We start from the raw sequence: 13,109 nt of genomic DNA on the forward strand, positions 1-13,109 counted from the left end.
GTTTCCAGCACTAAACAACTTAACAGTGATGTTCAATTGTTTTCTTTCAGGCTGGCTGTTAGCCAGTGGCTCCTTCATGACACATGGAACTGGTCCACTATCAGCTCCCCTCTCCTCTTCCTGTCTGCTTTCCTGGCGGTGACTGAATCAAGTCACTCTATTGCAACAATGATGGTGATTTCACTCTGCTTATCGAAGCGAGTAAGTGCTTAAGCAGCTGCTTGTACTTTGATCCAATTTACTTCCTGAATGTGTGCTTCCTCATGCACAGTAAACAGGCCTGCCTGAACTGTCATTAGTTTAAAGCCAAGGCAAATAGTTCACATGATTATTGTTTGCTCATTTTTTGTTCTGCTTTGTACAGTAGCTCTGTTAACAGAAGTGAGTTAACTTAAGTGACAGGCCCTCTCAATAAGGGGCAAATTTCAGGTATCAATTTATACGTCACAGCAATGGCTGTAATTCAATAATGCCAGCGATGCTCCTGAGGTTGAATGGGAAAGCCATAAGTTGAACACCACAACCTTTAACATCACTGTGTGCTTGACTCATCCCCAAGGACAGGACAGATAAAAGATGATCAGTAACAAAATTGATAGCACTGATTTAATAAACATCCTCAAAATGATCTCTGTGACCTGCGGGTAGAGCGGCAGTCCCTCGTTCTTCGCCTGGGTTAAAGAATCAAGTGAGATGATTCATTTGAGTGACTGAGGTAGTTGAGTTTGATGGATCATTCCTAAAAGCATCATTGCTAATCTTCAGCTCCTCTTTTTAGGTTATTCACAGATCAGTGAGTTTTCCGGCTAATCCTGGACCTGACGCTGCTCTTGTCTGTGTACATGGTATTCATCATGCTCTGACAGGGAGAGTCCTTCAGACGACAAATAACCTTCAGAAAGGGGAGGCAGGCAAGCAGTAGGTGCGCAGTTATTTTGGATACATTTCACAGTGGAGTAGGAAAGCTGCATGGGGAGATGTATGGTGTCCTTGTTGGGTGCGGAGAGATGGACCCCTCTCTGTTTTGTAGCATAATCATTCTGAGCCTCAGCCATGCCTTCGACAACTCAATCAGACAGCCCTCTACCTGTAAAGTGGCTGGGTTGATTTGATTGCCATTTTTATTGGATCCCGGTCACATAAATCAAACCAATGGGGACAGCTGTACAGACGTGACCACTCGTCATTCGCTAGTAGCCTTGGAAACATTGTTTCGGGGACCGCGTGGCTGTCATCAGAGGTAAATCAGGGGTCTGAAGTTTCTTTCCTCCAACACAGGAGCATGGAGTTAAATCATCTTGAAAATTGATGTCACTGTGCCCAAGTGTTTTCACCTATCCCTTGGATAGAGTCCCATCAACTGGTGACAATGTCAGCACTTTTACCCTTCTCTCAAAAAAGGATGATTCCTGTCCTCAGCCTAGAGACCTGTTGTGGTTGATAAGAGCTGTTCAAGTTTTGACCTTTTTTATTATGGAGTTTTGTCTGCTTGATTAACATGCAATAAAAGTGTTTGGAAGCTAATCCAAACAACTTATAAAGTTTAGCTTGCAATATACTCTTAGTAGCAAATTACTTGTCAATTTCAAATTTACATCTTGCCTTAGCTGCAATCAAAACAACTAAATCAGACATTTAGGCCCAGAGCGGATTAAAAAGGAAAGTGGCAACATCTCCACTATACTTTTTTATTATATTTGTTTCCACTTGCTGTTTTTAAGTGCCTTTACATTTTGTGTACTATTTATCTACTTTATATTTCACTTTGTATTGTTTGGCATTCATTGTGGACAGCAAAGTAAGAATTTCATTGTACAGGGAAACACATTTCCTTACTGCGCACATGACAATAAACACTTTAGTTGAGTATAAGGACCTTTTTTTTTACAGTAATGGGTGGATCATGGGAACGTTGAATAGTTCCAAATATTAGGAGCAGCACCACAGAGTTACACTGACTTGACTTCTATCTTCTAAAGTAAGACATTAGAATCAACAGCATTAAATATACTTGACATTTTAAGTTAGCAACATGTGTCAAAACACATTTTACAACCTTCTGATGGTCTCTCTCAAATACTGTGTCACTATAACAGATGGCTAACAAGCTGAAATATCCACAACTACAGGACAAAATTGGTTGGCAAGGCTGCTCAGGTCTTTAAATGTATCAATTTCCTGATAAATCCTGCTGTTCCCTAAAGAAAACAATGAATCTGAATTGAATCTACATGAATCACATGATCCTCTGCCTTTTTTTGACCCCTCAATGCTGAAGCTCTTCTGTCTTAAGGGCTCTGGTTAGTCCTATAGTATTTGTACTGTGACAATGTATACTGTAAAATAAAGTAGGCCTCCTTTGAAGGTAAGTTCAGAGATCCTGTTTTTGATACTTATTACACTGTTCCTTGCTCACCATTGTCTGTTGAGCTTTTGATTCACTGTGAACTGATTAAGTCTATCATGTCCACCAGCGACTACAGCGGGAACATATTAGATTAAATACAGGTAGCTAATTTCCTCCTCTGCATGTGTGAGTGGGAGTATGAATGAAAGTGATGTAAAATTAATTTAGACCTCTAAAATTTAGATCACACTGAGGCTATTTTGGTTCTCATGATGACAAGTAATAGGAGGTTGTTGCTTTCTAACCTCACAATATTACCATGTTTGCCTATAGGGCTTTCAGGATCAATTTCATTCAGCATAAATATCACTTGATCTGTGAAACATATTAGAAATAATAAAAGCCATAAAAATGCGCCAAGCTCTATTGAGATGTCCCTCCTAGCCATGTGTCAAGACTGAAGACATTAATGATACACGGAGGAGAGAAAATTACCATCTAGGATACGTCCGAACCAGTAAACTGGTAAACAAGCTGGCCGTTAGGAGTGGGGATGATTTGAATCAACAAGGGTGAACAGATATGGATACTCGGCGCATTAGTGTTAATAGGAATAGATTATGGAGGGATTTCGTGGAGTGACCTTCAGTGCACTAATTGAAATAGTATTCCGAGTCAGCAGTGGAGTAATCAACTTAAACACAGAATCATAAATCATCATGAATAGCGCTGTCACAACCAAGCCATTAGCCTCGTGTTTTTTCCCCAGCAACCTCATGAAAATATCTGCCACACCGATCCGTAGGTTAATAGGAACAGAAATGGCATTTAGAGTCTATTTGGATCAAATGTACTGTGAGCTTGAAAGTAGAACTTTGCTAATTTGCAGGTAATGTGAATTGATGTAGTAAGGGTTGAAGACAGTTCAGGCAACGAGTCAACACAATAACTCCGGATAACACTGCTTTCTGACAAGTCTTCTCTTTGTGTCCGAGGGGCCGGTAGAGACACGATACGTTATCAGGCAGGGGTTAGGTAATCATGTTTGCTTAGTGTGACCTTTGTCTTTTGTTATTAATTATGGCTGACAAAAACACAATAAATGTTTGGACCTTAAAGACACACTTGCCCACTTTAAGAATGTGCAGAGAGCAACTTAGCGGGATCACTGCACACCACCACCATGTTTGTGTGTGATATTACAGGTTGTTATTAACTACACTCTTTATTAGAGCCACTTCATATAGTGCAAGTTATGTATTATTACCTGAAGTATTGATACAGAGTATGCTTTGTCAAAGTTTACAACATCTATATTATATCAACAAGTGTGATCCGATTAAATAGCTTTTTAATTGCAACTAAAGTGAACGAATTAGATACTAAACAGTCGGTTAGCGTCAGTAAAACGTCTTTCACACAACAATACCCAGCAACTTGTCAGAAATGCTGATAAGAGGGCCGATCCTGAGCGCTTACACGGCATTAATCAAATAGCAGGTCTAATTAAAAGCGCTTTAAACAAAGCTTTTTTCTAAATGTTGCTCAGGTATGGCAATAATTTTTGATCAGCCAAGCCTGGAAGACAAATAATTAGAACTGCCACAGCGGCCTGATGAGTGATGTCAGCATCTCCGAGTGACCTTCCCCTGCTAATTAATTTTCATTCCAGGGAAAAAAGACCCCGTTGTTGCACATTATTAATTGAGTTCATGAAAAGATGCACCTGATTAATTTTTGTTGATAATACTTGTCATTCTGACTGCCGTTCGTAATCATTTTATGGGTTTTCATCTTAGTGTTTTTCAAAGTTGATCTAAGTCATCTTTACTGGAGATTAATTTGTCCAAAGTAAAGCTGCCCTGTCCCAAGAGACAGCAGTCTATCTCACTTAAATGCCTGATGAGGACGTGATTTCTCTCCATCAGCATTTGTTTGTTCTTATTTATCCTAACAAATATATTGTGGGCACACTGTGAGACAATTATAACTTTTATTATCAAACTATGCTATATATAAAAATCCCACTACAAAACTAAATTCAAGTTAAGGTACTTCGTAAAGTTACTTAAAGATACTTAAAGTTGTTTGCTGGATATTTTACATATGTTACACACCTCCTGTATTAAAGTAGATGAATATATGCACCACAGTGAAACGCCATCAAAACCCTGATCTCTGTGGGATTATAACAAAGACATGTTGCAAACTATCTAATAAAATCTGACACACAACATAATCAACTTTAACAAATGACCAAGACCCAGGAATTCTACCGGGTCAGGGTTTTGGCTTTTCTGTAAAGAAAATGGTTTTGTATAAACTAATATAAAATGTCAAACCTTTTACAAATATGAAGGGTAATTGTTTCTAGAACTTTCCTGGAAGTTTCAGATCACACTGGCATCTACAGTAGACCATAAATGGCGCCGTCTTAAAAAAAATGCAAGTGGACAGGAAACACAATCCAGTAAGCCTGATTTGAGTAATAAAGTTCATCATTGTGATTGAAGGCTTATTAGATGTCGAAACACTGCAAAGTGGTTTCTATTACAGGAGATTAAATTTTCCAGCTTGGTCACAAAGTCAAAATTTTGATTTACCTCATTCAGGTTACACTGAGTTCTGGCAAGCGCTGGGTTAGGTTCATCCTTACTAATAAAACGACCTTGTATTTTCTCAGCTGTGCCAACACAGTAGCTGTTGTTCTAGCTGGTAATAGTATGGAATTGAGGAATAAGTCAGCACTACGTGAAACTGATGTGTTGGTGTAATCCACACAGGTTCTTCCCTAAAAGCCAGCAGCAGCCTCTGCTTCCACTGTCATGAAGAACACAATTTGTCAGATAGGTAGTAAAGATTCTTCTTCAGAAGATGTGTATGACAGATTTCTGATTACATAGCTGTTCTCAGTTATACTCTTGTTTTGTGAAGTTAATAACTATAAACTTATCTTATCTGACAACGAGTGTTACTTTGACTTGAGGTCAACTTTGCAAACCATTTTGGGGATTGCAGCAGCTTGCCAACAATCTCAAACCAGGAAGAGCACATGTACTGCACTGAGAAGGCGTACCAGATGCTTTGCTTAGAAAATCCCAAACACTGAAAATTCAAAGCATGTTGTCCTGTTAAGTTGTTCATATTACCCATTTCACACACATATAATTTTAGCACTATTTTCATTCACCTTTCTAGAGGACACTGTACTCATCTGAGCATTTAAACTATTCACCAAAAGAAGTTCACAAAATGTAAACAGAGCTTCAACAGAATCCATGTATCATTAGGGGACTGTTAGACACATGGGAGAAAATATATTTATGTAAAAAAAAATTGCCATCTGTCGGTAAATTAATGAATGTTCTTCAGTTACCCATAGTAGCACAGCGTACCCATGAGCATATTGTTTTTCAGTTTCTGACTAATCAGAAGTCACTATAAAGGCAGTACTATTTGACATGTTATAATTTCTCCTTTTTCAGGTGGGTATACAGCAAACTGCCTTAGAAAGACAACTACAGACAAGCTAATAAAATATTATAGAATCCTCTTTCTAAATAATTTGCCTACACCTGAATTCAGTGGGGGTTGAAAATGAGCACATAGGTAGATGACAGAATTTTTTTCATGCAGACCCCTTGTGGCCATTTGGTTGCAGAAGGAATCATTTGAGCTTAACCTCATTTGTCATTTTATTCAATATTAAACATATTACTTAATAAAACAGTATGAAAATTGAGATGTAAATTCTAGTCTAACCTAAGCTGTAAAAAGTACTGTGGTGATAAAAACTGGCATGGTAATTTGTTAACTACCATGATGGTAGCGTGCCACAATACATTTTTTCAGTGACATGGTGTACCATCATAGTTATCTGTGCTGGAATATATCCGTATCACTTAACCATCAGTAATAACCAAATTGCCATTAGCTGGTTGCTAATCAGGTTTACAGTCACTTTCAATAACTTTAATGCTGACAAATTATGTCTAAATCCTGAAACCAGTTACTTCCCCACAGCAAGAGTATCTGTGATACTGTCAAGGAGCCTCTGGTGAAGGAGCCTCATGCAGTGAAAATATAATCACCCAATAAATTATCAAGTGCCATTAAGGTGAATCAACACCTTTCTGGCATACCCTCAACAAAAATATAATATTTTAAGATTCACCAAGTTAAGATTTATGGCTGTCTGGCATTATATATTTTTCTCCTCACTGACTGTAAAATATTTGGACTGTCTGAATGTGTCCAGTATTTTATCACATTATCTATACATCATATCATCCGCATCAAGCAAAACCAGCTGTCTGTATCACTAGTGTGATGTCTGTTATGATGTGTAATGAACAAGAAAAAACTAAACAGTAAAAACAACAAGTACTGTATATATGCTACATACCATAATTGTCAGCAGTTGTGCGATGGCAGGTCTTCCTTAAGCATTTTGCAGTGGGAATCTTGTATTCTGGGTGCTGCAGTCTTCAGAGACTATTTTATTTCGAGTATTCCAGCATTTTGAACTCGTATAGGCCTCACGTTAGACCAAGATCTTAAAAACACAATTTTAGGTTTACAACAATCAGTGCCTTGTATTACTCAAATTTGACAACTTAATTATATGTCCATACCTTTGTCAACGTATTAAAGTACAGATTAAGTTGTGTTTATCCCCCAAAAAATACAACTTCAACATAGTAAGGTCGGCTAAAACAGCACCGCCGCAAAGCAGCCTTATGCTGTTTTCTGAGTAAACAGTTTTAAGTTAACACAAGCTGAGACTTTAAAGTTAATATTTATTGACCCCTAAAATGTGAAGAAATTACTTTAATTAGCTACGGTTTTCTTACCACGCACGCAAACAAACTGTTACGTACTTCCGTGAGGGCGCTTGCATCGTGTATTACGTACGTGATGGCGGTTAGATAGATGGCGCCGATGAAAGTCAAGGTACTTATTTAAACCCAAAGCCACCATGTACCATTTATTCAGTGACCAATGCAATGGAATTGCACTGCATGTGCACACACTTATTTTTGTTTAATTTTATGTTCAGTTTGTCATTCCTTTGTCCTTATAAAGGACCATTACTATCTTTACTTTTTAAAATTATTCTTAATGCCATCATTCTTGTATATGGTACATAATGGACAGTTTCATACAAGGATCAGAGTTCTTTTAGCAGGCGAGACAGAAATCTTCATCAAAGTTCCTACAGTATTTATCTCTTTAGTTTAGTGAGATGTGAATAGTAGCTTGTGTATTTCAAGTTATATGGCTTTCCATTTGTTGGGTTGCCATGTTGTATCATTTTTTTACCATTAGACTTCTGAAAGAGAAACCGCAACAGCATTTTTTATATTAATGGAAAATACCTTTGCAGCCACAAAAGCCTGCTATTGTATGATAAGCTGCAAATGCAGAGGGGTGTCTGAAAATCCATTTAGAATTAATAATACCAAAACCATTCTTGTTAATGAAAAAGTGTAATTTGTCTGAAGAGGCTCAGAGTCATCTTTGAAATGCAAGATGTCACTGAGCTGGTATAAATGTAGGATTTAATGGATACAGTGACAGTGTTGCAGTATTGTTCTTGACAGAAGAAAATGATGTGAATAGCCTTGCTTGTCATTGTTGTGAAACTATTAATAGATCTGTAATTATGGTGGGCAAATTGTTGATTTTTTTTTCCTCTGTGGTATTTGATATGCTCAGCACAATGAGGAGATGAATTAGGACTAATAAACAGGTCTCATGATTCTGACTCTAATTGGAGGATCATTATATCTCTTCCAGAGAGATGCCCGCAGCTAAAGCCTTTAACAGCACTATTTCAAACAGGACATAAAGGCCTTAATGAATACTCCTGTGACTTCGCACCATCTCTCACAAAGGGAAGCACATATTCTGTTTTTATCTTACACATAGTTTCCTGTAATTGTTGGATTGAATTGCAAGATCAACCCCGCTTCTCTCGGAAATCACAATAATTATACCAAGGTTGTATTTAGGTTAAAGTGCTAACAGATACTTTGAAAAAGTGTCTGCAACTTAAGAAAGCAGTGTTGTCATTCGATACTGTATTTAATAGAGGAATACGGGAGTATGTGTGTGTGTGTGTGTGTATGAAGGTACTGAATTAAAATAAAAACATATTAGTATGGTGTGATGTCAGGTGTTTTGAAATGTCCTTACATGAATACTTAAACCTTACCATTACAACACAATACAAAACTACGGACAGCAAATATAATGCATGCTCCGGGAATGTGTTGAAATCTCTGGGTGCCATTTGCTCCCATCAGTGTAGCTGATAGAGTCATTAGAGAGCTGCTGCGCCTCAGCTCTGGAGTCTCTCTCTTGTAAATGGTCCTGGTGGATGGGTGAACAACCTTCTCATGGCTCCGTGGTCTCAGAGCACTTCACTAAAGCTAATAGGTCATAGCTGCAGAGATGGGTGACAAATGTATGTGTTAACAATGGATAATGTAGGAATAGATTGTAGTTATCTACTGCGTTCTCTGTCTAGTGATTTAAAGCATTTGATATTGCATCAAGTAAATTTCAAGAATAAGTCACATTATTTTTTTTACATTTTTATTTTACTTCAGCAAGGTATGAGAATTTTTACATTACACATATGACCTCTATGCAAATGGAGGACCCTCTTCTTTATCTGTTAGTGACTAACGTGCTCTCGCTTGGACGGCGGGAAAACCAAAAGTGCTGAAATCGTCTAAATGATGTAGGATCTGTGGGTTTTTGCATATCACACCTCCTCTATGGCTTTAAGAAAAGGGTGAATAAGGTCAGCTCAATATGCATATAATTTGGGGTTACATTCGAAGTTTGGGTTTTAAGCTTCTTGATGAAAGACAGCTATGAATAAATGTAATCTTTTCTCTCACATTTGGTCATTTGCTGAGAGCTAGGAAAAGTCTTTGTACAGGCTTTCACTATTAATATTCCTTATTACTGTTCCTTGGGAGCCATTGTCCTTCTGAAACACTCTAAATGACTGAGCAATGTCACTCATTTCAGAGATTTATTTACAAAAGTTGTCGTCAATTTGCATTATCCAACATAAAATTTAAAAAGAGTATTGTTACTCTTGTGTTTTATGCCCTTAGTTTGTTATGGATGAATGAATGGGAAAAGTTTAGGCCACACTGGAGAGGAACTTATTTGTTGAGCAAGGGAAAATACAACTAGACGAGGGATGGCTTTCAAAGGACTGAATGCATTCATCTGCTAACCTGTTCAAGGTGTGCCTGGTTGATGTCCTCCTCCTTTGGTGGGGAACATATGTCCACAGCAGCTGTGCCACCGTGAATAGGCAGTGATTGTGTGCTAGCTAACTGCATTCCTGGGAGCCAGGCCAAGTCTGAGTGGAGTGAGCTGTCCCATTTTTGATACAAGCATCTCCTGCATTCCACTTGATTTACGTCTCTTTTTCCACAGAACTAGCAGCCATTCACTCCAGCCAAAATGGCACCTGACTTAGAAGATCTAATTTTTCGCACACCAAAGATGCTGAGGAGGTGATCCTGAGACATATTTCTGATAAAGTGCTGGAACAGCAGTGCTACTGTATGTTCCCACTGACACAGTTTTCTCCTGTTCTAATGCTGCATGTTGGAAGTTTTATACACACTAGATTGTACAGTCAGGCAATGCTATTTATTTTTAGGATGAGTAAAACCAGAAGATAGACATGGCTGTCACTACATTTGTTTCATTTAGTTCAAAATCACCAAGAAGCAGCTGAAAACAATATAAAGAACATAAACATCTACAGTATAGGCATCTGGATGATTACCCTGGTCACTTTTTCATAAAAGTCACAATGGCAGTCTGACTAGATCATACCTAGTTACATTTATGTAACTCTGGCTCAGTTCCATCGACCCTTAAGCATGCGGTAATTAGACCATTACTTAAAAAGCCCAACCTTGATTCAGCTGTATTAGGAAATTTTCATCCAATATCCCTTCTCCCTTTTCTTTCTAAAGTTATTGAGAAGCTGGTGCTCACCTGGATCGTCTAGATTTTGTTGACAAATTTCAGTCAGGGTTCAGGGCTCGACACAGCACTGAGCCTGCTTTACTTAAGGTACATAACGATATTGCATTAGCCCTTGATGCTGGACGCCCAGTCATTCTAGCTTTGTTGGACTTATTGGCCGCCTTTGACACAGTAGACGATTCGATTTTTCTTTTGAAGCTTGAGCACCTCTTCGGCCTGGGAGGTTAGGTGCTAAGTTGGTTTGAGTCGTATCTTACCAATAGAACCTATTAGGTCATGATCGGTGGCCATTCCTCCAGTACAGCTTCCCTTACCTCAGGCATCCCGGAAGGCTCCATTTTGGCCCCTCTGCTTTTTTCTTTGTATCTGTCACCGCTTGCTGCCATTATATCCAGTCACAATGTTCCTTTTCATTTTTATGCTGACGATATTCAAATTTACATGCCGCTGGTACAACCGGAATCAGGTTCACTTGTTGCATTTCAGAACTGTCTGTGTGATGTTAAAATTTGGTTAACCCAGAATCTCCTTTATTTAAACAAAGATAAAACTGAATACATTGTTATTCGTCCCCATCCAGCTGTAGGTGTATTAGACTTCGGCACGTGTGCCCCCTCATTCTCTAACGCTGTAAAAAAATTTGGGAGTAATATTTGTCGGTGGTAAAAACTAGCTTCTACCAGTTAAGACTTAGAGAAAGCCATCCATGCCTTTGTGACCTCCCGGCTTGACTATTGTAATGCCCTCTATGCCGGTTTGTCCCAGTAATCTTTGTCTAGGCTTCAACTGGTCCAAAACGCGGCCGCCCGTTTGCTTGCAAACACTCGTGGGCATGCCCACATCACTCCAGTTTTGTTGTCTCTCCATTGGCTGCCCGTAAAATGGAGAGTGGAGTTCAAGATCTTGCTCTATGTTTTTAAAGCCATACACAGCCTTGCCCCTTTGTACTTATCTGACCTCCTGTCCGGATATGTCCCTCGCAGAACTTTACGGTCGTCAGGTCACCTCGCCCTCGTTGTTCCTCCTGCACACTATAAGAAATGGGGAGGTTGCGCTTTTGCCGTGCATGGCCCTAGATTGTGGAACTCCTTACCCTTAGATATATGCTCTATAACTGAGCCGGTAGCCTTCAAGTCAGCTCTAAAAACATATCTTTTCAAACAAGCTTTTAATGTTTAGCTTGTTTATTGGTCCTGTATAACCACTATCTTTGAGTCCCTTTTTGTGATAGTAGGCTGGGTAGAAATTGTGCTATATGAGTGCTTGTGTTTGTCTTATGTTTCTCTTTTAGCCTTGACTGTTTTGAACTGTTATATTATCGATGTAGCACTTTGTGCTTTCGAGTTGGAAAGTCCTTTACAAATACATTTTATTATTATTTATTATAACTCTCAACACAGCACAAGTCTGAACTGCATGCAGTCGCATTAAAGGATAGGCACGCATATGAATATGACAGTCTCACACATATGGCAAATACTGCGTGCGTCAAAATGTTGTTGGCATGGCAGCTTGGCTTGAATAAAACAATTTTGTTGGAGCATCAAATCAATGTGTGAGCTATAATCTTTTTTTTCTCTACTAGTATTACTCCTTGGCCTTTGCACCTGATGCAAAGAACGTTGTGTAGAGATGTATGCACATATCTTAGTGTATTAATCAAATATTGCATGTCAGCTATGGCTCTTGCCATCACGGTGTGTGAGTGTTGTGAAGAGCTTTAAGTGACAAACTGATGAAGCCAGCAATGTTACGTAACCCATCTCTGAAAGGGACTTAAAACATCTACAGCCATGCTAGGAGCTCACAATAATGATGCTAACACTTATCATGTTCACTGTTGATGTTAATGTGTTAACGAGCTACCACGTCATAAGTAGCATTAAACACAAGTACAGCTGAGACTAATGGGAATGTAATTGGTTTAGCAGGTATTCGGTCAGGTTACGGCACTACAGTAGCTAAAACGTTAAGAGATGACAAAAATGATTGCACATGATCAGCCCAAAAGTTGAGAAGACATTTCCCTCAAATGTCAACCTTGATTTGGCAATAGAGGTAAAGTCAGGGAATTATCCTGTCTGTGGGTCATTAATGCTCATATTTAATTTTAGATATTTGAGTTTGGACCAAAGTGATGGACTGACCAAAAACTAGCATTGCCACCCCTGGGTCCACACTGTTAACACAACTAAAACGTACTGTTATATTGCATTAATGAAAAAAGTACACAATATTTACAAGTAGTTTTTTCCCCTAAACCTATAAGCAATGAATAAATTGCAAGTGTGTTTCAAAGTAGCCATAACTTGTGCATGTTATCACTAAATACAGTAAATAAACTGAAAAGGAAAGCACCTCAGCTGTAAAACTTGCATAACTTAATGACCTCAAATAATTACATGAAACTACTCAGAGCTGGGCAGTGTTGAGTAGGCACTTCATCTTCTGATGAGGTCATTATTTTCAGATATGGCAATCATCCTCTCTTCAATAAACTGAAACACCTGTAATTGTTATCAAACAGTTACATGAGAGAACGGGGCCTGTAAAGACAATCTAAATGTAAATAGCAAAAGGCAGTTACGAAATGGGAATGTCATTTCTGTGCGGGCTATGGTCTGATCACAAACAATGGACATCTGCAATATTTCTCTTTCCTATCACAGCCAGGCCTGCGTCCCATGAGGTACAAGGTCAACAGAAGAGCTCCAAATGGGATGGTGATCCCAAA

At 38.7% G+C, this 13,109-nt stretch overlaps 2 protein-coding genes across 8 annotated transcripts in view; one reads left to right on the forward strand and one right to left on the reverse strand.

Annotated features, from left to right (window-relative positions):
* dachd (dachshund d) overlaps positions 1 to 7,271 on the reverse strand; it is a 114,223-nt gene extending 106,952 nt beyond the window's left edge. For 5 of the 7 annotated variants that reach the window (XM_020609240.1, XM_020609239.1, XM_020609236.1 and 2 more), the window contains exons 1-2: positions 7,201 to 7,269; positions 6,753 to 6,902 (exon numbers count right to left, since the gene is read on the reverse strand). In XM_020609240.1, coding sequence (XP_020464896.1) covers positions 6,753 to 6,755 — 3 coding nt within the window. In that variant the 5' untranslated portion in view covers positions 6,756 to 6,902; positions 7,201 to 7,269. The other 2 variants (XM_020609234.1, XM_020609235.1) reach the window with 2 other exon arrangements.
* Positions 140 to 13,109, forward strand: part of klf5b (Kruppel like factor 5b) — a 24,955-nt gene continuing 11,985 nt past the window's right edge. The window contains exon 1 of the mRNA XM_020609243.1: positions 140 to 201. Within this exon, the coding sequence (XP_020464899.1) occupies positions 169 to 201 (33 nt within the window). The 5' untranslated portion in view covers positions 140 to 168. The remainder of the gene's footprint in view (positions 202 to 13,109) is intronic.

Source organism: Monopterus albus, unplaced genomic scaffold, assembly GCF_001952655.1.
Source record: "Monopterus albus unplaced genomic scaffold, M_albus_1.0 scaffold99.1, whole genome shotgun sequence".
NCBI classification, from domain to species: domain Eukaryota; kingdom Metazoa; phylum Chordata; class Actinopteri; order Synbranchiformes; family Synbranchidae; genus Monopterus; species Monopterus albus.